The following is a 26,114-nucleotide window of genomic DNA, read 5'->3' on the forward strand; positions in this document are numbered from 1 at the left end:
TGTTTGAGTGGACTACCACCTGTCCTTCAACAGCACTGCCTTCACAACTTCCCCCACACTTTCAAACCACTCTTCATCCATTCATGACTTAAGTTTCAAGATTTACAATGTTATTGCCACCTTGGTAACTAGTGTACTTTGTGCTTTACATTTTATACTCTCAAATTGCTCTCATGTAAGAACATAAACTGTACTGACAAAGAATACAAAATAAGAATACTGCTGTCATCGTTCACATAAAGGTCTTCAAATTTAATACAAATAATTATATTCCAAAATGTGTTGTAAAATCTATCAAGAACAAAGTTTGTGCAAGAGTAGCTACTTTTTAACGATACATTTATTTTTCAGTTCCATCTCTTAAGTTCATATGCATGTGTGAAACAAGGGTGTGAGGTGAGAATAGTGGTGTGGAAAGTTAAGGAGATGGCATTGTTAACCAAAAAAATCTCTGAAATGTTGGGAGCAGCCCCTGGTGTGAAAGATTTTGTGGATATGGTGTCATCAGAGGTGTGGAAAGTGGATTTTTTTGACAAGAGCAGTGCAATGAACTCAACAAATGGGTTGCACATCATTTTCAGCATTTCAGTCAGAAAGATGTTTTTTTAAGAATTTGAGTAATTTTGAAAATAATAAATCAGTTATGTACAAAAAAATATTCCCTATTATTGCCAATTGTTGCTGTTTTTTAATCTAAATGAACTGAAAGTGGGGTGACTGTCGTAAAATGCTCTCTGTCAAATAAATCCTTTCACTTGAGCACTTTTTGTTGGTGACTCCACTGTCTGGCTGTCAGTGGAGCAGCTAAGTAGGGGTCTCAAACACAGGGAGCTTGACTCCTAAATTCCTAAGAGTTGCTATGGGACACTTTTGTCATGATTAAAGTATTGTACTCAAACTCTTACCAGTTCTGCTTGATACATTTTCCAACCAAACAGCATCTTTGATTACACAATTTTTTTATCAGTAAACATAAAATAAATAGAAAATGTTGTATTTTAGTGTGATTGATATTATAATATTATAATTTTCATTAATATTTAAAAAATTACTTTTTATTTACATTTTTCATTATCATTTTAATTTTATTTAATGTATTGAGGTTTAGATATTTAGCACAAAAAGAAAAAAAAATTGCCTATTTAGATAAGTTAAAAATCATTTTATTTTATTTTATTTCAAGTAAAATGGTTATGGATTTAGTTTTAGTCAACAGTAATAACCCTGGTCCCATATAGACTATACAACATGCCATACTTTAAAAGGATAGTTCACCCAAAAATCAAGTGTCTGTCATTGTTTATACACCCTAATTTTTCAAAAAGAAAATGTTTTTAGTGAGAACTCAAAACACTGATTTTGCTTTTTTTATTATTACAATGCATTGGATATCAGTTCAAAATATAATGTAAAAATTATAGCATTTGTTGTATGGTTTTAATAACTGATAGGCTACCACTGAGAAAATCAGGATTTGTGACATGGATAGGCCAAAACCCTCATTTAAAAGGGAGATACATCCATTTGTCTTAAAAGTAAAAAATCTGGCATACTGTAAATTTTGCAGGTAAGCTACACGCTGAAAGAAAGGTCAGGGGCGGGGTCCCAGCACGGAACTCATACATGTCAATGCCCATGACCACCTCCTTCCTATGAAGACGTCGATCACATTCCAGCGGGCGGGGTTCATGAAGCTCCGCGTTTCTCAATGAGTTTGTCGAGAGCGCAACTGGAGCAGCAACTGTACTGAGCGTGGAGCAGCCAACATCACTGTCCACTCCGAACACAACATGGACTACAGACGGATTAAGCGTACTTTATTTGTCAATGTATTTATGAACTTCGTATTTATTTCTCTTCAGAAAAAGGAAGGTACGTGGAATTTATTCTTTCAAACTTTCTAAACTTCTCACTTAGGTTCTCACATAGGGTTTAAACTATTTTAAAGCTTTGTACTGTGGCGTGTATATCTACCTAAATGTCTCCATGGAAATCATTTGCATTGTTGCAATGTTTTGCATAGTGTTAAATCAACCTGTGTGAGAAATAAGTGATAGGCTATTTAATAGCTACTGGTTTCGTCGATCCAGTGCAAGTTTGTGCGTAAAATTTCATTGTAAATTTGAATAGGCTACCTCGAATTGTTTAAAATGTGGTATATGCCTTTAATAGGCCGTTTTATATCTAAATATCGTGTCGCATTTAATGTAGCCTATCTCACGCGAACGTACAATATTCTAGTGAAGTAAATTTATAAGCGAAGTGTGAAGCAAGAAACATAGGAACCGGACTTTGCAACGAGTCTTTCTATTATGAATTTTAATTTTTTAATTATTCAATTATTATTATTTTAATTAGTAATAGTAGCAGCAGACATAATTTCTACGTTTGGTTCTAGTAGGAACCAGGTATTCTTGTTTATTATTGCTTTATCAATTACTGCTGCTGTGTATCCTGACAAAAATATTTAATATATGATATTTTTGCGTTGTTGTCACAGAGGTGCTGCTGGATATGGTGGCTTCGGGAGCAGAGTTGGGTTGGTTGACATCGCCTGTTGAGCACGGGGTGAGTTTACTGTACTTCTACCGTAAGAACCGTCTGTAGCCTATTTTTTTTCGTTAGTTTGTAATTTTTGAATGAACAGGTTTTTCCTTATTGGACACGTATAATTCAGACTTTACCCTCAAAACGTTCCTGGAAAGGTTTAGAGGATTGCACATACTTTGCCTGCTGAACACTTGTAGTCTCGTGCGATTTTAAAGCCCTGTGTTAGCGACTGTAAAACTGAGGGTGTAATTAACTTTTAAAGGTTGGCGCATATGGTGCTTTTTGTGACGTGAGCTGAAGCTATAATGTTAACTAGAATTTAGAAGCGTAATTGGTTTTGAAATCAAAAGGATGTGCTTTATAACATGGTAGCTGGTTTATAACTCGTATAGGCCAATTTGGACCAGCAACGAACCGTACTGGCCATAGTTTCTTAGGGTAGTCAAGCTGGGTATTAAGGAATGATAGTTGGTTGACAAGGTTAGATCAGCTAGTGTATTTTAAAACCATGTTCCTAAAGAGCTACTGGGTTTTCCAGCAGGGAATGACCTGGGATGGCAAGTACAGACTTGTTAAGTTTCCTTCCCACCAATACCTTAAAATGTACGCAAAGTAATTAAACCTAAAGCATTTTCCTTCAGACTCTCATGGAAAAAGCTGATAAATTAAAAATGTGAACAAGGTGTCAGCATGTTCAACTTTATAGAAAGTTAACTGCACTCTTAATGAGCTGCTGTTTATTTAAAGAGTTCAATGTCTTTCAAATGTATGCATTGCTTTAAACCACAAGTTCCTTTTATATGGAAGCATTCGATGCAGAGACCGTTTTACTGCCATGCCACACACTACGAAAACAATGCTCCTCTCCTGTAATTAATATCACGGTGCACATGAAATAAGAGCTAAGAACACACATGCACACTGCATGTGAACAGATATGTTACAGCACATTACATCAGTCATGCAATAGAAAGACTGCTGCATTGTTCCTTGCCAGAAGTTGGTGGGTAATTGACCAGCATCCTCACTACTACTTAAAATTCCACGGTCAGGACATTTCGTGTTATTTTTGTCCTCAGCATTCGCTGGCATCTTTTCTTTGAAATTTTTTTCCACAATCTTGGTTTTGACTTTCTTGCTAACATCCATTTTTTTCAATTTCACGTTGCAGTGGGAGATAGGCCAGCGGGCTGTGAACGGCTCTCTGTTGTATAACTATTATATATGTAATGTGGAGGAACGAGAACAAGACAACTGGCTTCGTACTACATTCATCCAGCGCCACCCCACCGCCTCTCGGGTCTTCGTGGAGCTGCGATTTGTAGTCCGTGATTGCAACTCTTTCAATGCAGACTCACTTATCTGCAAGGAGACCTTTAACCTGTACGCCTCTGAGGCAGACGCGGACATTGGCACTGCTTTCCGCAAAGGCCTGTTCCGCAAAGTGGCCACCATTGCTCCAGATGAAATATCCAGCCTTGGGGAGATGAAGATGAACATTGAGACAAAAGTAGTGGATAATCTTTCTCGCAAGGGCTTCTACTTGGCCTTCCAGGACATTGGGGCCTGCGTTGCCATCTACTCTGTCAGGGTTTACTATAAAACATGTCCAGCAACAGTGAAGAGCTTGGCAGTGTTCCCTGAGACTGTGGCAGGGGGAGAGAATCAAGCCCTACGGGAGGTGGCTGGAAGTTGCGTCTCAAACGCTGTAAGCGAGGACCAACCTCGCATTTATTGCACCACGGATGGGGAATGGGTGGTACCTGTGAGCCAATGCCAGTGCAGATCCGGGTTCGAAGCCATCAATGATGCATGCCAAGGTAAGACATAAGTTTCTTTGTTTGGTTTCCACAAGCTGAGTCCAGCACCAGCTGTTGTCACTTAAGATTTCTGGTTTGGGTCAGGAATTTGAATATTGACTAGACTTCCACATAGATTGTGATTATATAAATTACTGTACTATAAATTATTATTGTGAATTTTTTCTATCCTTACCATACATGCTTGTGATTATTTCTCAGCACTGTATATAAGAAATACTATAAGAAATTCCTTTTCTCTAATGGCTCTCATTTTATACAATGTAGCATACTTTTCACACACTATATTTTTCACTTTTTAAGTTGCTTGTTGTAATAATGTTTGGCTATATATATATATATGTATGAAGAGTTCAGATGCAAAAGCCTCTTAAGTGCTGTCTGAAATTTTCATCTAAAATGAGCATTGTTTTATCAGGCTCCTTTGTGTAGGTTCAGTCATTTTACTCTAATGGCAATGTATAGGTGCTTTTCTCTGCAATTAAAGTGAAATATCAGAACATAAATATAGGAGCCTGGAAAAAATGCTCATTTTAGAAGAAAATTTCAGACGGCACTTAGAGGCTTTTGCATCTGAACTCTTCATATATATATATAGAGAGAGAGAGAGAGAGAGAGAGAGAATGTTTGTTCTTTATACATCTATAAAATGTAGCATGATTTCTACACACTGTATTTTACACATTTTAAGTTGCTCATCAGCCATTTTCTTCATGCTGTCACTCTTAAAATTTCAAGTGCTTTGAAACCTGTTTGCTCTTCTTCACTGTGTGTTTGACTCCCATAACCCCCAGCATTCTTCAGAAGTTCACACATCAACGACTTTTGCAAACCTATTGTGCTTTAGGCAGAACGTTTCAATGACAGCTTTAAATCTCGCATTGAGGATGTGACAATTTCTCTTTTTATTAGGCGTATGTCACAGTCACCTGCTTTTTTTTCTCCTCTTGTGTTCTTATCCCTGCCACACCAGAGCAAGATCAGCCTTGTGACAGTCCTAAAGTGCTTGTTGCGTGTTGGGACTTGATTAGAATAATTCCGTTTTAAACGTCCTCTAACCTCAACACTTTAACATATTTCCACAATTCAGCCACATGCAGCGACTGGTAAAATGCAGGCGAGTAGAACTCCAATGATAGCAAAGTTTCAAACAGGGCATCTGTGTTACAATTTCTTAATTGTAGCGGTTACACATTACAGTTGCCAAGCTCATGCGCATGCATTTTTTTGGTTCGCACATTCCTTGTTTTATAGTCCAGGAATTGTGGGAACAGGTGTGTGTGCATGGTTTAGAATGGGAAAAGATAAAGTGTCAGACTTTGGAGAGGGAGGAGATTGTAGTGGAAAGGTGGAGAATGGAATGTAAAGGTAGCAGAACAATGTAGTGCTGTGTTCAGAGACAAACCCCCCTCCGCAGACCCCCCCGCCAGCGCCTTTTTCACTCGGCTGATGCATTCCTGCTAGGTTTATTAAGGAGCCTTCCCAACTACTGCCGGCCTGAGGAATTCCCTGAGGAGAGCTCCAGGCCAGAGCTGACTCACGTTGATGGATGTACTGTTGATTAAAGGCAATCATTGTGGAATAGCCAGATCAGGGGACTATGGGTAAATGTGTGGGTGGGGTCAGACAACCTGAAAAGGATGGCAAACTGTCCTGTGGTGGTGAGAGTTCTTAACAATATAAATATCAGACATGCATGCGGCACTGTGGTTTTATCAGTATTGATCCTTACACAGTTTTCCACTAATAAAACACACCCTTTCTCAGTCATAATGAATAAAAGAGCGCATACCTTTGTTGACCACACAAAGACGTGCTGCCTGACCTATGCTAGACTGCACTAGGAATTCATGCCCACACCCTGTCACTCGCAGTAAACCGAGGTTGCCAAAGTTGGACAGCTATAGTTTCTGGAACGTTTCAAAGTGCTATTGGCCTCCATATTGTTGATCTATAGGAAAAACAAGACACTGATGGAGCCAGATGGTCTTGAATCATTCAAAGTTGCATTATATTTCAGTAGAAAAATCCTTGTGCTTTACTGTAAATAAGGCTTTTCCTGCACTGGAACATGTTAAGCCCAGAGTTATGGGTGACCAAGTTAGAGTTTTGTGTGTATAATGTGTGGTGAGTGACTGGCTGGGTAGTAATTGACTTGGGTGTGTGTCCTCAAGAGCCATAAGTACTGGTTTTGAATGGATCTTCTTCCTATCCTGTTACTCTGGTCTTTTCTTTTCTTGCTTGCTTTCTTGTTTTCTTGTTCTTAGTTTCCCACCTTTATACCCTCTCTCAAACTGATCGTGATTTTCCCAAATTAAACCAACTAGGCGAGTTTTGTATTTATTGTCATTGGCTGTTCCAATGACGATATGTTATTTTTGGCCTTGACTGCAGGTCTTGGAAGTGACATGTATTAAATGTTTAAACATCCACTTTCACACGGCCCTGCAAACATTGTTGAAGCTCTTCTGGGAGATTTCAAATGGTGTCTTGTAAATAAACAGCTTTGCTTATCCCCATCTGTCTCCCAGAGACAAATAGATGCTTTTAGGCCATCCCTAGTTTACATGCAAAAGCATTTTAAATAAACGTTAGTTCTGACTCACATACATGTACTTGTACGGTCAAAAGGTTGTGAAATTTTGGAATTCCTTGCTTGAGAAAGTGCACAGAGCACTCAAATACCTCGAGCCAATGGGTGACAGCGCAGAAGTGGAATACAGAAATCCTCTGAAAGTGAGATATCGGAGATTGCTGGGCTACGAGTAAACAAAAGGAAAAAATTAGATGTTCAGCTAAAATATGAGCAATTGCGCAAGCTTAAAGGAACACGCCACTATTTTTGAAAATACTATTTTTGAGTTAAACTCCCCAAGAGTTAAACAGTTTTAAATAGGAAAAATATCGAAACTCTTTGGTCATTTTTGAGCGAGATGCTAACGGTCTAATCAGATTCAATGGTCTATGATAAGCTGCAGCTAAAAGTGCTACCGCCAGACCCGGAGATCGGCTGAATGGATTCGAAAACAGTAAAACTCAACTGTTTAACTCTTGGGGAGTTGGAAAATTTGCCAATTTTCAAAAATAGTGGTGTGTTCCTTTAAAATTTGTGCTAAATATAGTTCAGCAGTATTCCACCAGAACAGAGTTGATGAAAGCAGTGATAATCTGTACCCTGAGGTGTAATTATTCTCTGCTTTATGTGATGCTAATGCCCTCTTCTTTTACCTTATTTAATTCTTGTATACCTATTAAGCCCCAGAAACCATTTATCTCCACCTATGGGATTCTTAATCTTACTCAACTAGCAGTCAACCACAACAACTCATTCCCGGTTCTTTCCATTGCAGTACCATTTGTCTGGGCAAGTTCAGATAATGAGGAGCACTTCCAAATGGGTTTGGTTGACGTCTTTGATCCTCTGTCAACCTTATGTGCCAACATCAAACGAAATGAGAGTGGATGACATGGTTGTTCTAATCATTTCAGGATAATGACTGCTGAAACATACAAATTAAATGAAACTACCTTCACTGGAACTCAAAATGTTTGTGTTGGTCATGTAGGAGGAGGTGAGTGAATGATAAAGTGAGTCACCATAAGGAGGGAATTGTGTGGATTTTTCCACCTTAGTAATTGATCACGTACAATTCTGCCATTTTTGCGTATATAATTTGGTACGTTTTTTAGTTCAGTGACATAGTTGGTCCACCAATGGGGTGAAATATTTAGGTTTGACGCTCTATATACACTGTGGCTTTTACATGAGAGGAGTTAACTTTAGGATTGTGTGCATGTGCCGAGTGTATTGTGCTGCTAGTATGTGAGATCAGCAGTTTCCTGCCTCCATGTCAGCTCTGCGTCCCCTGAAACAGGACAAGCTATAGCGGAAACCGGAGGCCTGCTAATCCTCAGTGACCCTCCAACTCGTCCGCTCAGGGTTTTCTATTGTCGCTCTCAGTCACTGGCTTCATTCACTTATTCATTTCCCACTTATTAAGGAATTTTGTTTATGCCTTTGCTTAACATTTTTGGCCATAACCAGAATTTTCCCATCTGTGTTGCCATCTCAAAGTTTGGACGATGGGCTGATGTTTTGTATGGGCCAGAACGAGAGCAAACCAGAGCACTGGTTGTGCCCATTCAGTTGAAAGATTTGTTTTTTTTTTGTAGTATTTTTAGGTTTCTTAATTAACAAATCTTCTGGATGAGTCTCAGTGTTTCTCAGTGTCCTTTTGTGTGCTGTCATCTTCTCTTCCTCTTGCCCTCTTTCCTTTAGAATGAGTGGAAAGTGTGAAAAGAGAGGGATTAGAGCATTTATTGTGTCTGTTAACGACTAGATGAAAGAGTGAGTGGAATTGTAAAGCGTAGATGTAATTCTCTTACAACTGTTCCATTGGGCTGATAATCCTTTGCACTAATGCTCTCACCACACCTAGAGACCATTCCTTCCCTGCTGGCTTCATGTTACCACTGCATCCCCCCGCCATACATACAAACACACACTCACAGCTCCGGCTTTGTCCCGTCTGACCATAAGAACCATTCCAATGACCATGCAGAGATTTTTTCTGTGGAAAATGCATTTTTGTTGGAAAATTAGTTAGAATATGCATAAACCCTTCAAAAATATTTAGGGATGAACTGATATTAGCAAATAATGATAACCTGAAAATTATTTCATTATTTAATATTTTATTTTAATGCCTGATGGTGTAAAAATCAATACTGTTTTGTCTGACAAAACGATTGATTTTAGTTTTTAGCTAAGTGTCATTTTACAATAAATGAATGTTGTTATGTTAAGTGAATTAAGGAATCCCAAAATTATTAGTCACATTTATGCATGTATTTAAAAAATAAGTACTTCTAAAAATAGACAGAAACTCTAATAATAGACAGATCAATATAAAATATCCAATTTAGAATTTTCAATATTGACTCTTGACTGACATAATGAATTAAAAATCACTACTATAGGCCGAAACTTGATTTAATCTTTTTTTTATTGTGCATCCCTTAAAATTTTTTGATTTATTTATTAAACATTAAACAATTAAACTAATATATATTAGAATATCAACATCACAGCAGAGTAAAAAAAAGTTTAGATATTAAAAATATTATTACAAGTAATTGTTTATATATTTATTATACTTTTTAATACATATTTTTGTATTTATAATATTATAGTAAATATTATTGATACTTTATATATATATAAAACTAACAAAAATAAATATAATTAAATATATAAACTTAATTTTATATATGTTTGTATAAAGATTAGTTAGAGTTATCAGCACATGTAACTGAGTTGTAAAGTTGTCTTCAACTCCTTGTAGGCCGCAGAAAACCAATTTTTATGATTTCACCATGCTATCTTAATCTTCATTTTCTTATGCGTGCATGTTTTATTTTCTCAGTGGCTCTCTGTCTGAATTTAACCTCTTCCCCTGTGAAACGAGCCCCTGGCCGCTGTCCGCACTCACTCTGCTATGGTGTTTGTTTTACTTGGCCATCAACACCTGGCAGAGCAGCACACTTTAACTCAACTCTGCCTAGGGCTACATGTAAGCCCCTCCGTGCCTTGGTTTAAATGACTAGGCCTTTTGTTTTTCTTTCCTTTTTCTCATTTGAAACCACCCCCCCTGTCAAACTCTTGTCCTGGAGGGGTTCGCGCTGTCCCGCCGCCATGTAAACACTCATTCATTCAGCCCTCCTTCCCCTTCTCTGTCGACCCATCCATCCATACATCCGTCCATTAACGTCACCCTCTCATCAGTCTTCGCTCCGACTGCTCCACTCAACCCAAACGGCTCACAGACCCCAGTAGGTCATTGGCGAGCAGGATCCAGCTACTCTCACAATAAACAAACAGTCACTCAGAGGCTCTTATGGCCTGGGCTCTCGGTGCCAGATAGTGAGACGGGGCCCATGAAAGACGGCCGACACATCTCTGCATCTCTGCTGGGAAGTTTGTATTACATAAATGTAATCAGCGTTCCTCAAAAGCCATAAGTCGTTGTTCGCCTCTGACCTCTCGCTACGATTTTGGCGAATGAGCCAGTTTCTCCTTTCCAGAGTGTGTCTAACATTCGCCTTCTCTGTCCATGCATGCTTTGATTGGCTGCCTTAGGAAGGAAGCTACGCGTCAGCCTTGCGCTTCCTGCTTCCTGTTGTGTCCAAAATGCGAAGACAAAGCCCCTCGCGCTGAACCACATTCCTGCAGTATTTTGGAAAGTGAAACGTTGGCTAAAAACACCACAGTAGCTTAAGAATTCAATTGAGTATTGCCGTGTAAAATCATTTTTCTAAATTGTGAACAAAAACTGATTATTGGAGTACATTTTACAAAAACAAAAAATACTCTTTCAGAATTTATACATCAAATTTCACATTTAATTCAGTGTGTTACTTGCTTTGTCTTTGTAATTATTTTAATGCTTTTTAACAATTAATTTAATTGCAGAAAAATAAAAAATCAATACTATTTTGTCTGACAAAAACTATTTATTTTAGGTTTTAGTCTCTTTTTACGTCAAATCAATGTTACGCCTAAGTGAATTTAGAAAACACAAATTAAATAGTTACATTAATATATGTATTATTTTGTTGGTAAAAAAAAAAAAATCTAAAAACACACCCTCCACAAAGAAATATTTATTTATTTAAATTATTTCCTAGCAATTTCTGAGCGAAAATAGTTTCAAAGCAAATCCTACATCACGTTTTTTTCATTGTGGCTTGAAAAGTTCGTAGATCTGATTCCTTACGCACAAAGTGTTTTGAATAAGTTTCGAGTCTTTTGTAAACTTTTTGCATAAAAGGATTAAAGCAGCCCTCCAAACGCCATCAGGTTTTTGTCCGTGGCTGTTAAGAAGCCAGTCAGCGTATTAACGCGTCATGCGGCATCTACACTATTCGAAACAAGTGTTTTCTCTCTCGCTGCCCCGAGTGGCATTCTGCGCCTGTTGTCCGGACTGAATGGGCCGTCGAATGTTGTGCTAGACGCTCACATGTGGCAATGCAGCAAGCGAGGGGACTTAAGAATTTGGAGATTACGAGTGGAGAGCCGAGAGGGGGGCGATATGAAACGGGGTTCGCAGCAGCAGCTGTTTGGCCCCCTTCGCAGTGAATAGGACAATTCTTTTTCTTTCCCTACTCCCCCCTTTCCTTTCAAATCCCACCAGGACTCGTTATCCCTCTCTCTGTCTCTCCCTCAGTCCCCCTGTCTCCCACACTATCCCCACCTCCGCAGAGGGGCGCGTTAATGAGTTGCAGTAAAGTCTCCACAACAGCTGGCACAGAAACAAGATGAGGAGTCAACTTGAAAGAAGGAATAAATAACACATTGGCTCGATCTTCGCTGCCACGCTGAATTCTTTTCATGCTGCGAGTTTTCTTTTGAAATAAGAGAATGCGTGCTCTCAAATATTAGAGGTAATGTATACCACCGTTAACCCCCTTCCTGTGAGGGAGAGCAAGCGGCTCAACCCAAAACAAGGCCTCAATTGATACAAAGCATTCAGGAAGGAGGAAGCACCCTACTCTGTAATTATAACTGTTTGGCAAATCTTCGGATAACAAACCATTAGAAAATGGAAACAATGATTTGGTATGTGACCACTGTGCTACAGAAATACAACGACTGCAAAAAGTATTTACACTTAAAAATTGCATTCACATTTTATTCTTACATTATTTTCTAATGTGATTATAAGCAAAAATATATTTCAAATAAAATAATTACAGAGATAATATTTTATTACAATATTAAAAATAATAATATTATATTTATTATAACATCTATCTTTGCTTATTTTACGCTAAGGTATTAAAATAGTATTATTACAAATATTTTAATGGAAATAATAAATAAAATTAAGACAAAAAAAGTGGAGAAACTGCAAAAACTGCTGCATTCCGTTTTATACTGATAGACTTCCTCATCACAGGTATATGTTTCGCACTTCTTCAAAGTGTCCTAATACTGAAATTTTTGAGCAAATGTCAATAATCATCTCTCTACTAGTATTACACTGTCTTTGCCTCTGGAAGTATTTCAACACACAAATACAGATATTTCACATGATCAGACACACGGTGTACATGATTGTGTAATATTGCAACCAATAATCTAAGCCTTGCGTGTGTCTGAGCTTGTTGCCTGACTGATACATCTTGCACTTGAAACTGAAAACCAGATATCACAGCTTCATTGTGAAAGGAAACAAATGGTCCTGTATGTGGCTGCTCCAAGAAACGAAAGAACCAGATTCAGAACGGAAGCAGTGTGTGTTTGTGTGTGCATAGGGTGGTGGTGGATTGTGAAGGAGAGTCTGGACAGCGGAAGGACATGAGCTGGGCATGTTGGAATGTTTCTAGACAGATTCCGAGGACACCTTTCTTTTTCTTCCTGTTTGTACATTTACAAAGTCTGATTGACTAAATTTATGCTTGAAAATCTTTTTTTTTCTTAATTTAATTAATCAGCAAAAATTTTTGTGACCCCAAAAAGATTTTGATTACAAGTCATACACGTTTGCAAATCCATTTTTTTATTTTTTATTATAGAATACGATTGTAAATCATCAGCATTCTTGTCATTATCCTTTTTTAAAAAATATTTATTGTGGCCCCAAACCGATTTTGGACACTTTTGAATACACAATTCTGTCTTCACATTTTAAACCTTTTTCAATGACTTAACCAACTGATCTCAAGGTGATTTTTAGGTTATGCATGATGTCATTTCCCCTCAAGTTTACACAAGTGTCCGATTTATCACAGTAATCACAGGTGTAGTTAATCACATTAACTATGGACATGTTCTGTGATGTTTGACAACCACAGCCTGTCCAAATACAGTACATTTATCATGTAAAACTTAAATCTTGTAAAGTCATTGTGCTGCAAGTAAACGCTACACTATTTAATATTTTGTTCTATAATTCAAAGACATTCATGTATTTTTAAGTGTGGCTTAGTTGTCCAAAGACTTTTTGGGACCACTGTATGTCTATATGTATTATATAATATAATATATAATACGTATATGTCTGTATGTATAATATTTACTGGACTTGGTTGGCAACAACATTCTTCTTCTTTTTTTAATTCTTTGTTAGATGCAGCATTCATCCTGGTTTTATGTGTTTTGTACTGTTTTCTCTCATGGTGGAGTTTTGAGAGCAGAGGTACCGTGCTGGAATGTGGGATGACTGGTCCTGTTTGTAGAGAATTGGGGGGGGATGGTTCACACAGGATGAGTAGGAGTGTGCTTAGTCTTGCTCTGTCAACTTTGTGCACTCTTGCACAGAGCTTCAAAAAAAAAAAAGCTGTCGAGAAAAAAAAAAATCATCTTCAAAGGAGGTTAATTTACGGTGTTCATACATAGATGATCACTTGACATATATGTACGCTGTGAGCAGTTTAATTGCACAATTTGCTCTCATCCTCATCCAAGTCAACATACATGTGCTTTTTTTTGCAGAATGTCAGTCTGGCTTCTTCAAATCTTCAGTGTCCAGTGAGGCCTGCAAACCCTGTCCAAAAAACACCCAGCCCTCAGGTCCTGGCGCCACCATCTGCACCTGCAAGGACGGCTTTTATCGAGCACCTGAGGAACCTGAAACAGCCATTTGCTCTGGTGAGAAGCTGCTTCTACATCTCACCTGTCATGAGCTAGTTGCTGTCATTTTGTATTTACATACAATATCCTTTTCTCTGTCACTCTTTTCTGTAGGGATTTACTAAACCAGTACAGGTGAATGGGTAAATAAAAGGCTTGTCTGCTCTTTGTCTGCTCAGGTTTACCCTCCGCTCCTCAGAATCTGGTGGCCACCACAGCTCAGATGTCAATAGGCAGGCTTCAATTGTCATGGAGGCCCCCTGCAGACACCGGCGGGCGCAGTGATATCACATACGCTGTGGTTTGCGAACGGTGTGAGGGGAGGGCATGTCAGCCTTGTGGCGAGAAAGTGCGTTTCGATCCAAGCAACACTGACCTGAAGGAGACCAGAGTCACTGTGAGTGATCTGGAGCCCCATTTGAACTACACCTTCACCGTGGAGGCACGGAGCGGAGTGTCCCAGTTCAGCAATAAGAAAGCCACCAGCAGCATCAACACTGCTTTACATTATACAGGTCGGTGCTCTAACTGATCACGGTAGCAGAATGCAAAATGGCCAGTTTAACAGATTTACTAACGGGTTGAAAACTAATTTTTTTTTTTTTTTTTAGCTTTTTCTACCGTTCAAAAATATGGGGTCAATAAGATTTGTATTTATTTATAAATTAATACTTTTATTTTTAAGCATTAAATTAATCAGAAGTAACAGTAAAAATATTTATAATTTATAAAAGCATTTATTTCTGAAGGATCATGTGACACTGAAGACTGGAGTAATGGCTTCTGAAAATTCAGTTTTTCCATCACAGGAATAAATTGCATTTTAAAGTATATTAAAATAGAAAACGGTTATTTAAACTTTAATAATATTCCACAATATTAATGCTTTTTCAAATAAATTTTGATTAAATAATAAGAATAAGAGACTTCATACCGACCCAAAACTTTAAAAAAAAATAGCGTTTGGCTTTTTTTCAGTTTCTCGATTTTTTTTTTTTTAATTTATTGTTTTTAAACTCTTTCATTTAATTTTCACTATTTTTTCTTTGGGAAATGAAAACTATAAAAATATATTTTAAAAATTATAGTAGTAGGCTTTAATTTAGGTTTAAACATGCAGCAGAAATCTAATCGTTTTAGTTTTTGTAGTATAAACAGCAAAAACACACACAAAGTCGGATGTTTATAAACCTGATTCAAACCACATCCATCTGTGGTTTGAAATCCGATTAAAATCAGATATTTTGTGAATTATAGTCTGTACGGTGACTCCAGTCAGATCGAATTTCAGTTTTTTTTTTCCTAACCCCATTGAAAGTGCACAGTGTTTACTGGGACTGTTTCCAATTACACTCAATTTTCCCCTCACTATAGCGAACCATGTGACATTCACTATTTGCACACGGTCCTAAAAATCAGGTTTTAAAGTTTTGGGTGTACAGAATAAACAAGCTCATATACGTCAGAGACTCAAACTTAACTGTTGGTTTTACCCCCAGATCCCCCAAAAGTGACTGCGATGCATCTTGTGGACAGCAGCTCCACCAGCCTGTCGCTTCAGTGGTCTGTTTCTCACCGTTCCAAGCCAGTTGCCACACGTTATGAACTGATGTATCGCAAAAAGGTCAGTTACAATATCCATTTCAGTCTTAATACGTAAATGCAAATCTTGATCCATGATGTTATTCTCCATTTCATCATCTTCCTTTCATTGTCATGTCTACAGGAAAATGATGAGGAGATAGCCAATGGAAAGGTCACTACCTACACTGTGCTGGTGCTGGAAAAGAACTCGGTTCACATCAGTGATCTGTCTCCTTCCACCGTCTACTTGTTTAAAGTTCAAGCTCTCAGCCCAGAAGGAAACCCAGGCAGCTACAGCTTGGAACAGGAGTTTTCAACACTCCCGCAAGGTGAACAAAGTGAAAATGTTTGCTTTTATGAAATCAAAATTTTATTTTTTTCAGTTCTCTGTATTTATGTGTTCACATACCTAAACATTGACAACATTCACTGTTTAAAACGCACAGCCTTTTTCTTAATGGAAAATTAACCAAAATACTGATGACTCATTCTGCACTACACAGATATTTGTACACAGTCCAATCAAATGTTCTCTAGAATGAGAAAGTCCCGCCCCCAATACCACCAGCAAACCAACTACATGCTATTGGCTATTTAAAAAAGGGACAAACACGATAAAGGCTATACATCAACACAGACAAAAGAACTGTGCTGGGCAAGCAAATTCATTGGTTTTTTTATAATTTAAAAAATATACATTTTAATGCATTAAAATTAAGATTTGTACAATAAAATGTTCTATTGTTTTTCTTATTATTATTAATGTATTATTTTTAAAATCAGTGTCAGAATGTGTTTTTTACTACTTGTTGTTAAGCGACAGATAATGTTTCTTTGGAGTGTGTTTTATTCTTGAATGACTCATTTGCTTGGCTGCTTTGTTGTTGTTTTCCCAGCCTCTCAAAAAACAGGAAACACAGCAGTGATCCTCGGGGCCGCGATCGGAGGAGGCATCATGCTTTTCATCGTGGTAGTGGTCCTGCTTCTGCGAAAACGGTTAGGAACAAGCATTTCACGCACACACCCGGCTTTGTACCTCTCCCCCAGTCACTCCTTCAAGCCGTTCCTTTTCTTTCTCCTTAAAAATCCATTCAGTGTTTCCTTTTCACTGCTCTCACACTCTTACTCAAACGGCTCCTTACCACTTTTGAGGAAGAATCAATTCGCTGACTGCTCACTAAGTGCATCTTAACAAGAGGCGTGTTTGAAAGGAGATGAATCAGAGAGGCATATTGTGTAAGATAAGAGGCGACGGGATTGTAGCGGTTCTGTGAAGGCGACCTGAGCCCTTTCGTAGTTCTCTGTGATAACCCAGACCTCTGTCACCACTTGGCAAACACAGACCACTTTTTTTCTAAGCACTCCTCGACTGAATGGAGCCGGTCCAGCGCTAGCCACTCTTAAAACTCAAGTCTGAAAAGAAATGTGTCAGTTTGCTGAAAAATAGAGCACTCATTGAGTTGTTTTTCTTCTACAGGCGAAGAAACTCTCACACCAGACAAGGGCCAGAGGACACATATTTCTCCAGCCCAGGTTAGTGGCATTGAATTTCATTTGGTGGCTTTCTTCTTTTACAACCCCTCCTCTTAAATTCTTCCTGAATTCTCTTCAATGCAGACCAGTTGAAGCCGTTGAAGACCTACGTTGATCCTCACACGTACGAAGACCCCAACACGGCGGTGCTCAAGTTTGCCAGCGAGATCCATCCTAGTCACATCACAAAGCAGAAAGTCATTGGAGCAGGTTAGTGCATCCATGGCAGTTTGACAAGCCGCTGTGGGGCTGTTTTGAATGCATTCTGGGGGAAGGGAGTTTCAACACTCATTGATTTGAAGTTATGTTACAGTTCATTGAGAGTGACAGCTTTTTTACAGTTCATTGGAGTGACAGCTTAAACAAGGCACACATTAGAAATTGTCTGATTCGAGCTTTACATGTTAGAGCTGGAATATTTTTAGTGTAGTAATTCTTTCCCTCCAGAGACTTTTTTTTTCCCTCCCAATGTCATTCAAATTGAATTAGTGTTGTTTTCTTAACCCGCTCTGGAGGTTTTTTTCATATCCCACATGGAGGAGTACTGCTATAAAAAAAAAACTGAGTTAATTAATCATGACTTAAAAATAAAGCAAACAACCGCTAAATTAGACCTAAGTCCTAAAGTGTTTATAGGCTATATATCAAACGTCAAATTTGAATAAGAAGATCAGTGCGCCGTGGTCGCGTTTCCCCTCTCAAGCCGCCCACAGGACGTGGCCCTTGTCCACTTTCTGTCTGCTTGTTGTACACAGATTCTCATGCCCCTTCTGACCCCCTCCCATGAATCCACTCACTAATGTTCATAGGCTTCTCTGTGGCCAGATGCATGCTGGTTATCCTTTCAAAGTACCTCCTTCATGTTTTTAAATAACCCCTATATGTCTTGAGGCACGATTAAAGCCTTGTCATTTGGTGTGTTGCTTATCTGATGCCTGTATGCCTCTCACTTTGGTGGATTGTGTTACTGTGCTGTAGGTGAGTTTGGAGAGGTGTATCGAGGAATTCTGAAAGCTCCTGGTCGGAAGGAAACAGCGGTAGCAATAAAGACGCTGAAGCCAGGATACACAGAGAAACAGAGGCAGGACTTCCTCAGTGAGGCCAGCATCATGGGACAGTTCTCACATCAGAACATCATCCGACTGGAGGGGGTGGTCACCAAATGTGAGTGCCCTATCAAGTGGAGTCTACATCTAGTTTTAGAATAAATTTGCATTTAAAAAATAAACAAATATATATGTATTTTAAATTCTCCTAAAGAATTTATTATTTATTAGATAATAAATATTGTAATTTATGAATAAATTGTCAGGTAGATAATTATATAATTATAATTAAATAACCCTTTTAAAAATATATATTAAATAAAACTTGCGTATATATGTCTGTATATATATACATACATACACACACACTTTATAGTGTATATAAAAAGTGCATATACTTTTCGTTTTGTAAAGCCGCTTTGTCTTTGTCTGTTTCTTTTCAGTCAAGCATGCCATGATTGTGACTGAGTACATGGAAAATGGAGCTCTTGACAAATACCTGAAGGTACGTTTGTCAAGTTCATCACCGAGGCAGAAAAATGATGACAGATGATACTGACATACCTTCAAAGTGATTTAACATAGCAAATAATTTACTCAAGAATTCTCCTCTGTGGTTTTCCTTTCACAAGAACAACTAGAACTAAAACTCTTACTTCTTCACAGGACCATGATGGCGAGATGTCATCCTTCCAGTTGGTTGGTATGCTTCGTGGCATTGCGGCCGGAATGAAATATCTCTCAGACATGAGCTATGTACACAGGGATCTGGCTGCCAGAAACATCTTGGTCAACAGCAACCTGGAGTGCAAGGTGTCTGACTTTGGTTTGTCACGTGTTTTGGAGGACGACCCTGAAGGAACCTACACCACCAGCGTAAGTTCACATAGCAAATAAATGTGTGGTTACAAGCTGCTCTTAACTCCAGATGTCTTTATTTTACCATCACTACAACCTGGTTATTATTTCAGGATTTTCGGAAATTACAAGGGATTGCCGACTCTTGTTTATGTTTTTTTTTTTTTTTTTTTCAACAGGGAGGTAAAATTCCTATTCGCTGGACTGCTCCGGAGGCCATAGCTTACAGGAAATTCACGTCAGCAAGTGATGTGTGGAGTTTTGGCATTGTCATGTGGGAGGTCATGGCCTTTGGAGAGAGGCCCTATTGGGACATGAGTAACCATGAGGTACGGACTGGCCACACCACGTCGGCTATGAACAATAACTCCGCTGTTTGCCCCAAAGGATCTTCCGTCTTATCTGACTACTTTTGTCTCTCTAGGTAATGAAGGCCATTAATGAGGCTTTCCGCCTTCCTGCTCCAATGGACTGCCCCTCTGCTGTCTATCAGCTGATGTTACAGTGCTGGCTGCAAGATCGCTCCAAACGGCCCCGCTTTGGCGACATTGTCAGCATACTAGACAAACTCCTCAAGAGCCCAGATTCTCTGAAGGCCATTGCAGATTTTGACCCTCGGTAAGCGCTCAACACATACTTTGAATTCTTAAAAGGCTTGTACAAAGCTTCACAAGGCGTGAACGGCAGAGAGAAGTTGAGGCATGTACCGTCTATTACACAATTTTGGGCAAGAAAGTCAAGTGGTAGTTCAAACAAAGCCATTCCTTGGTAAAGTTAAGACATGCACCCAGTGCGTACCAGTGGTGCCGCTGAATGGTTTGGCATCTTCAGATGTTTATCACATTGTTGGTGTGCAAGAGGGAGAAATCTGACAGTTTCGTATCTTTATCAGTTTCTCAAACCGAACAGACAGGTTTTCCTCTCGCAGTGTGTCTCTTTCCCACCCAATAATTACAATAAGGGAAAGGCAAAAAAAGGTCTCACTGTGTGGTTTGTTGAATGTATTTGTGTTCTGTCTTTGTCAGAGTTTCCATTCGGCTTCCCAGCACCAGTGGCTCAGATGGCTCTCCCTTCAGGTCTGTGGCCGAGTGGCTGGAGTCCATCAAGATGAGCCAGTACAGTGAAAACTTCAGCATAGCCGGAATCGTCAGCATGGAGCAGGTGCTGCAGATGAAGAGCGAGTGAGTAACATAAATTTCCCCTCATTCCGGACCTTTAGCACACTATACAAGGAAAGCGTGGCTGTGAGCAATCAGATGAGATCACGCCAACTGTCCAAAGTCCATTTCTGCAGATCTGATTTCTGCTTTACTTGGTGTGTCATATCCTGGTGTCCCATTTATCTAGACTAGTGTTTTCAGTAGATTAAAATGATTTTTTTTTCTATAGTTAATTCGTTCAAATTTAGTCTCTAAATATATAAAGACTGGAGTCATAAAAAGTTTTTTACTTCTTCTGTTATCATGACTGTTTGCCCATAAATGGTGTTTCTGGCATACAAAGACTGCAAATGACCTTATTTTTTGTTAAACGTCTTAATTTAATTTATAAATAAATTAGCTGTTTTGAAGAAATGTCTCCACCATGTACTGATAAATGAAAGTTCAAAGAATAGTTATTATAGTTAAATAACTAATTAAATAAATAAATAAAATAAAATAAATTGTGCATCTTTATTATTATTGTGCATCTTTATTATTATTGTTATTGTTATTTAATAACAATAACATACCAAGGACAAAAACAATAATAATGAAAATTATTATTAAAAGAAAATAGTTAACATGTAATGTTTTATTATTATTATCTCACTATTCAAATATGTAATTTTATATTTGCATGTATTATTATTATTATTATCACTGTTCAGAAAATAATTTAGCTTATTTACATACATTACACTATTCTCACTTAAAAAAATAAATAAATAAATAAAATATATATATATATATATATTTCTCTTATATTGAATTGTGATTTCACATTAAAAATGGCACTGTTTGGACATATAGTATACTATTTTGTAAACTTCAATTTTCCTTCTTACATAATACAAAATTAGTATTCTGACATTATGTAAAATAGTCCTTTGAATAAAATGGCCCCAGATGATCACAATTTGAGAGTTCTGGGAATTTGTGAAGGAATTCAGGGTGTTTGGAGAGCTTCCTTTCCTGTGGCCAACAGCCTACACTGAGGCTGATTGGTCAGGACAAGATCGTATTTAAATAAGATGGTATCTTTTAACTTTTAATAATTCCTAGAACATATAAATATTTTCCATGTTTTTGTTTTAGGGATCCGGTAATTGAATGTGGCTTAAATTTATGCTTTGGTTGCAAGGATAATCTCGCACAACCACAGACCATTTTTGATTTACTGTATCTGGCGAGCGCGGAAACCACATAAATTGTAATAACGATTTAACCTTCTTAAGACTTTTAATCGAGTCAAGCAGTTACATTTTACTTAAAAACGTAAAAACCTTTCAGCAGCATCTCAGCAAACACCTTAAAATGCTACTCGTTGATTCAAGTTTGAACGGAAAACACTGTGGCAGCAGAGAAAGAATAGACGTGGTTCTTAGCGGCCTGGATGTGGTGAATTATGGCATGCTGTTCCCCCTCCCCTCTTCTGCCATCCCTCCCTTCCTCCCACTGTTTCGGCAGACTCTCTCATCCCTCCCATTCCCAACAGCGCTAGTCAAGGCCTGTGCTTTCACTGTAGCCAGGAACCACCGTTTCTGCCTGCTGGGGCCATGAGGCTATGCGGCTGCTCCCCCTCACATCAACACGATTGGACTTAAAAGTCAGGACATGAGATGAAAGAGTGTAGGGATGGGGAAGGAGAGAGCTGATGTACATGTGGAGGTAAAGAAGACAGTGCTGGACCTCACGGAGGAGGCAGTTTGACTGATGAAGGGCTTGGGAGTGTAGTAACAGCGCAGCTCCAAGACCTCTGGCTCTGCTCCCGTGGGTGTTTTTAGCCTAGAAGCTCGCTGAACTTTGTGTGGAGGACCAGAAATGTCTTTGATGTGTTTGTCTTTTATTTTATGGCCGACTGTTCCATCTGGTGTCATCTGGTAGCACTATTTAAAACCAGAAACTATTTACAAGTCCTCTGCTGCCTGTGCCGGCCAGCTCTGATTCATGGCGGGTGAAGGGAATCCTTGTTAAATCATCAAGGCGCTAATTAAAAATGTAATTAGGACATTAATAACGCTTCCTCAAAATTACTTTTTGAAAGTCAAGATTATGTATCATTTTCAAGCAACCTTCCACCGTGTTATTATCTTTTGATGAAAACTAAAACAAAGAAATAAATATCTTTGATATAAAATGTAATAAAAAAATTAAAATAAAAACTGGGGAAACTAACCTAAAATACATTTTTAAACATATATTTTTTGACTCCAAAGACACCTTATTAAAATGAAGTGAAAATGGACATAAATTATTGTTTGAGTTTTGGTTACATTGTGTAGTAAAAAAAAAAAACAACAACTTTGATTTGCATGGTGTCTTTACTTAAAACTAAAATAAAAATGAAGACTACAAAAAACCTGTTATAAGTTATGAAAACTAAAAAATATACATTTTCTAAATAAATAAACTGAAATAATAATAAATAAAACATATTGGCAAAACTGACACTAAACTAAAATACATTTCATGACTCCAAAACCAAAATAATCTAAAATGAATTATGCCATGTTTTAGTTTTAGATACATGCTGTATTATAAAATTGAGTTTATTAACTTTGGCTAAAACTGACAAACCAAAATTGACGACAACTCCACTCCCCTCAAAAAAACAAAACAAAACAAAACCCCCAAAAAACTAACAAACAATTAAACTGCAAAGACAAATTGAAAATAAAACAAAATTAATCTTAACATAGTTTGGCCAAACCGAAACTGAACTTCAACTTCATTGTTGTAAACTTTAACTCTTATTATGAAGCCACAAAAAGGGGATATTATTAAACGTTGCTAAAACTAAATCAAGACTAAATTAAAAGAGAAACTAAAGAATAAACATTTTGTAATTTTTGAAATAAAAAAAGTAAAAACTTGGCAAAACTGAAAATAAACACAAATACATTTTAATGAATCCCAAGCTAAAATAAAATGAAAATAGATATAAATTCATTTTAGTTTTGGAGACGTGCAGTATAATAAAATTTAATGTATTAACTCAAATTAAACACAAACTCTAAGAACTAATAAAACAAAACAAAATGAACATTTCAAAACCTTAATAACCCTGCCCTCCAGTTCTCACACACTCTTTCTTTTCTGTTTCCCAGGGATATTCGTAACATTGGCGTCCGTCTGCCAGGCCATCTGAAGAGGATTGCCTACAGCATCTTGGGGCTTAAGGACCAGACGAGCACCCTGAGTGTGTTTGCAGTGTGAACTGTCTTTAAAATGCATCGAAGGGACCGAACCCTTTGGCTGTGGGCTGAATAAACTCTCAGCTGCCTCGGGATTGGACTGCAGGGACAGCCCTTGACCTGGCCATAACCCTCCAGTCTAGCGAGATGGACTCTCACCGCTGTGGAGACATTGGAGTAGCATTTGGTGTACTTCTCAAAAATGGAGGAAGTGTAAAACAATCAAAAAGCTATTGATGTATGCATCAAACCATGTATATTAGATATATTTTTACCATATGCATATGTTTATTTTTTAGAGAAGATAGTCATTTCTTTAGTTTCGTTTTTTAATGTTTTGTTTAGTTTCATATGCATGCTTAATTTTCGCCAGAGAGCGATCAATGCTAGTTAGCACTCACTTTACGCTCAGATCTTATGTTGCTCCTCCAAAGCTGTTGGCACTGTATTGCTCTGTACTTGACTGAACGTTTCAGCAATACGAGAGAAAACCAGACCCATAGGTCTTTCTGTACCAGAAACGTGGACTCAAAGCTGGCGGTTAGGGGTTTAACGTAAGACTTAATGATGTTCTGCTGAGATCAAGGTGATTGTAATGCTCTCTGGTTTCTATCATGCTTGAGTTGGCCATGATTTGATGTCTCGCACGATGACATTTTTTTACAATCGCACTCTCAGCGCTATATGCTTTGGACCATCAAGTTTAAAGTCTCTGGTTTAGATGAAACGGAGCAGCGAGGCGTTCCTTAAATCCTGTGTTTTCTCTACAAACAAGAAGAGAGGAGGCACCGCCATGAAATAGCACTTAAATCAGAAATCTCAACAGCTGTCTCATCCCTTATCGTTATGAAAGGTTACGGCAGTGATGACATTATGGATCGAAGGGAACAATGAGCGAGCAAAATGACAAAATGGAAATGGGTTAAGAAGAAAAAACTGTTCTGGAACAGATTGTCGGACTAAATCAAATGGGAAAATGCGATCCGGCGGTGTTCTGCAAACAAATGCACGGTTCTGATTTTCAGATATTTGCACCAAGTGACAGTCCTAGCAAACTGAGAAAATGATCAAACAGACAGTTATGCAGACCAGGATATGTGGATGATATACCAAGGTCTGTTATTCATTCTATATCAGCAGATTAAAGTCGCCTGGAGCTGTGAATTGTGGAGACTATCTTTGGCAGATCTGGTTTATGATTAACTGATCAAAGATATGCTGGGATGAAATGCTACGACCTTTCTTGATTATTTCCTCTGACTTGTAGGACCTCAATATGATTTCACATGTGGGGTAGATAAGCCCCTTGTATGGAAAAAGTCTTTCTCCATGTTAAACTCCTTTTTTTTTTTTTGTATTTACAGAGATGAGAAACAGCTACGTAATGTCCTTAAATCTTAATGGATATTGCAGTTCCTTGTTAATTTCACTTTATTCTGATAATTTCTAGATGTTGAATGCAGATGGGTTCTTCCATACTTAGAAATGACATATTTAGTGTTTGTTTGCAGTTGATATTGTGTTTCATATATTTTTTTAAGTGGGACGTTGATACTGGCAAACTGCAGGACTTTTTTTGGAAAGGGAAATTTGTCATTTTTGGTCACCTATCTTGGTTCTGACCTTTTTCTAAACATTGAAATTTGAAACGCTCAGTACAAACATGCATATTTCCAAAAAAAAACAAAAAAAAAACAGTTTGATTGGGCCAATTGTTTTGTATTTTATTTAATAGTCTATTTATTTTTTACTTTATTTATTGTTTTAATGACACTGAATTGGGATTTATTTGTAATGGAAGTTTGTCTTTCAGTCACAATAAAATCTTTGTAGCCTTTCAATTCAATGTCACGTTGATTTCTTTACTTGTTTCTTAAACAATAAAAAGGCATAATAGAATAGAAATTAAGTTGCTGCTTTTAATTACAGCTTCATCGTAATGCATTAAGAGCTGCCGTAGTGAGCAAGTCAATACAGCTCTGATGTACTCAAGGATGCCAGAAGTTTTGCATGACTGCATTATCTAATTGGTCAAAGCAGCCCCTATTTAATTAGTTGCCGGTTTGCAGTCCATCTGTAAACTATGACAGAAACCATTGAACCTTATAAACCGTGCAGGACAATTTACTTTGTTCTCAATTTAGCCCCTCCTGTCCATAACCGCATCCTCACTGAACCCAAATTAAGAGAGGCTTTTGTCTGGCGCCCAGAGTATTGAATTTATCAGCTGCTGTTGAGTGATGCAGGTAACAATGCCACTAATGCACCCTTTTGATAAGGTGGAAAATGTCATGGTTGGAATGTAAATATTTATATACGAAAATAATCGGACAGGGGAAGCTGGCTAAAGAATGAAATGTCATCATAGAAGTCAGACAGGTAGAGCAGGGAAACAAAATGTCCCGTATCCGTTTCTTTGACCTGCATTACGTCTGCATGTCTGTCATTGTCTAGGCAGCTTTGTCATCTTTTGTTCAAATGCCCTTACATACGTGGCCTGGAATTATGTATTTTAGTTTTACATAACATGCGCCTCATGTGCTTCAGTATGTACGCTGTAAAAAAATTAATTAAAAAAAATCTTAAAAATAGGGCACATTGTACTGTATTAATATGTAGGAATTTTCCTTGGTTTTGAATTTTGCACTTCATTACACGTATTACAGAAATATTGGTAAATGAATAAATAATAT

General features: G+C 37.8%; 1 protein-coding gene across 2 annotated transcripts; it reads left to right on the forward strand.

The window, feature by feature from the left end:
• Positions 1–1,624: 1,624 nt before the first annotated feature.
• Positions 1,625–26,114, forward strand: epha2b (eph receptor A2 b). Of its 2 annotated transcripts, none has more exons than XM_058763428.1 (17): positions 1,625–1,872; positions 2,501–2,568; positions 3,722–4,370; positions 13,867–14,022; positions 14,184–14,519; positions 15,504–15,628; positions 15,731–15,917; positions 16,500–16,584; positions 17,066–17,121; positions 17,206–17,331; positions 18,100–18,285; positions 18,611–18,672; positions 18,834–19,043; positions 19,205–19,354; positions 19,450–19,643; positions 20,051–20,206; positions 23,335–26,114. In XM_058763428.1, exons 1-17 carry the CDS (start codon positions 1,791–1,793, stop codon positions 23,441–23,443), a joined length of 2,937 nt encoding a protein of 978 aa, XP_058619411.1. In that variant the 5' UTR covers positions 1,625–1,790; the 3' UTR covers positions 23,444–26,114. The 2 variants fall into 2 exon arrangements, with proteins under 2 accessions (XP_058619411.1, XP_058619410.1); XM_058763427.1 differs by having other exon boundaries at positions 1,626–1,872; positions 16,485–16,584.

Source organism: Onychostoma macrolepis, chromosome 23 (assembly GCF_012432095.1).
Source record: "Onychostoma macrolepis isolate SWU-2019 chromosome 23, ASM1243209v1, whole genome shotgun sequence".
Classification (NCBI taxonomy): Eukaryota; Metazoa; Chordata; class Actinopteri; order Cypriniformes; family Cyprinidae; genus Onychostoma; species Onychostoma macrolepis.

Bases quoted from the DNA above. Each gene is read 5' to 3' on its own strand.
- epha2b (XM_058763427.1), top strand. From the start codon at position 1,791: ATGGACTACAGACGGATTAAGCGTACTTTATTTGTCAATGTATTTATG. The intron at 4,371-13,866 runs GTAAGACATAAG...TTTTTTTTGCAG, and splicing joins CATCAATGATGCATGCCAAG to AATGTCAGTCTGGCTTCTTC. The intron at 14,520-15,503 runs GTCGGTGCTCTA...TTTTACCCCCAG, and splicing joins CACTGCTTTACATTATACAG to ATCCCCCAAAAGTGACTGCG.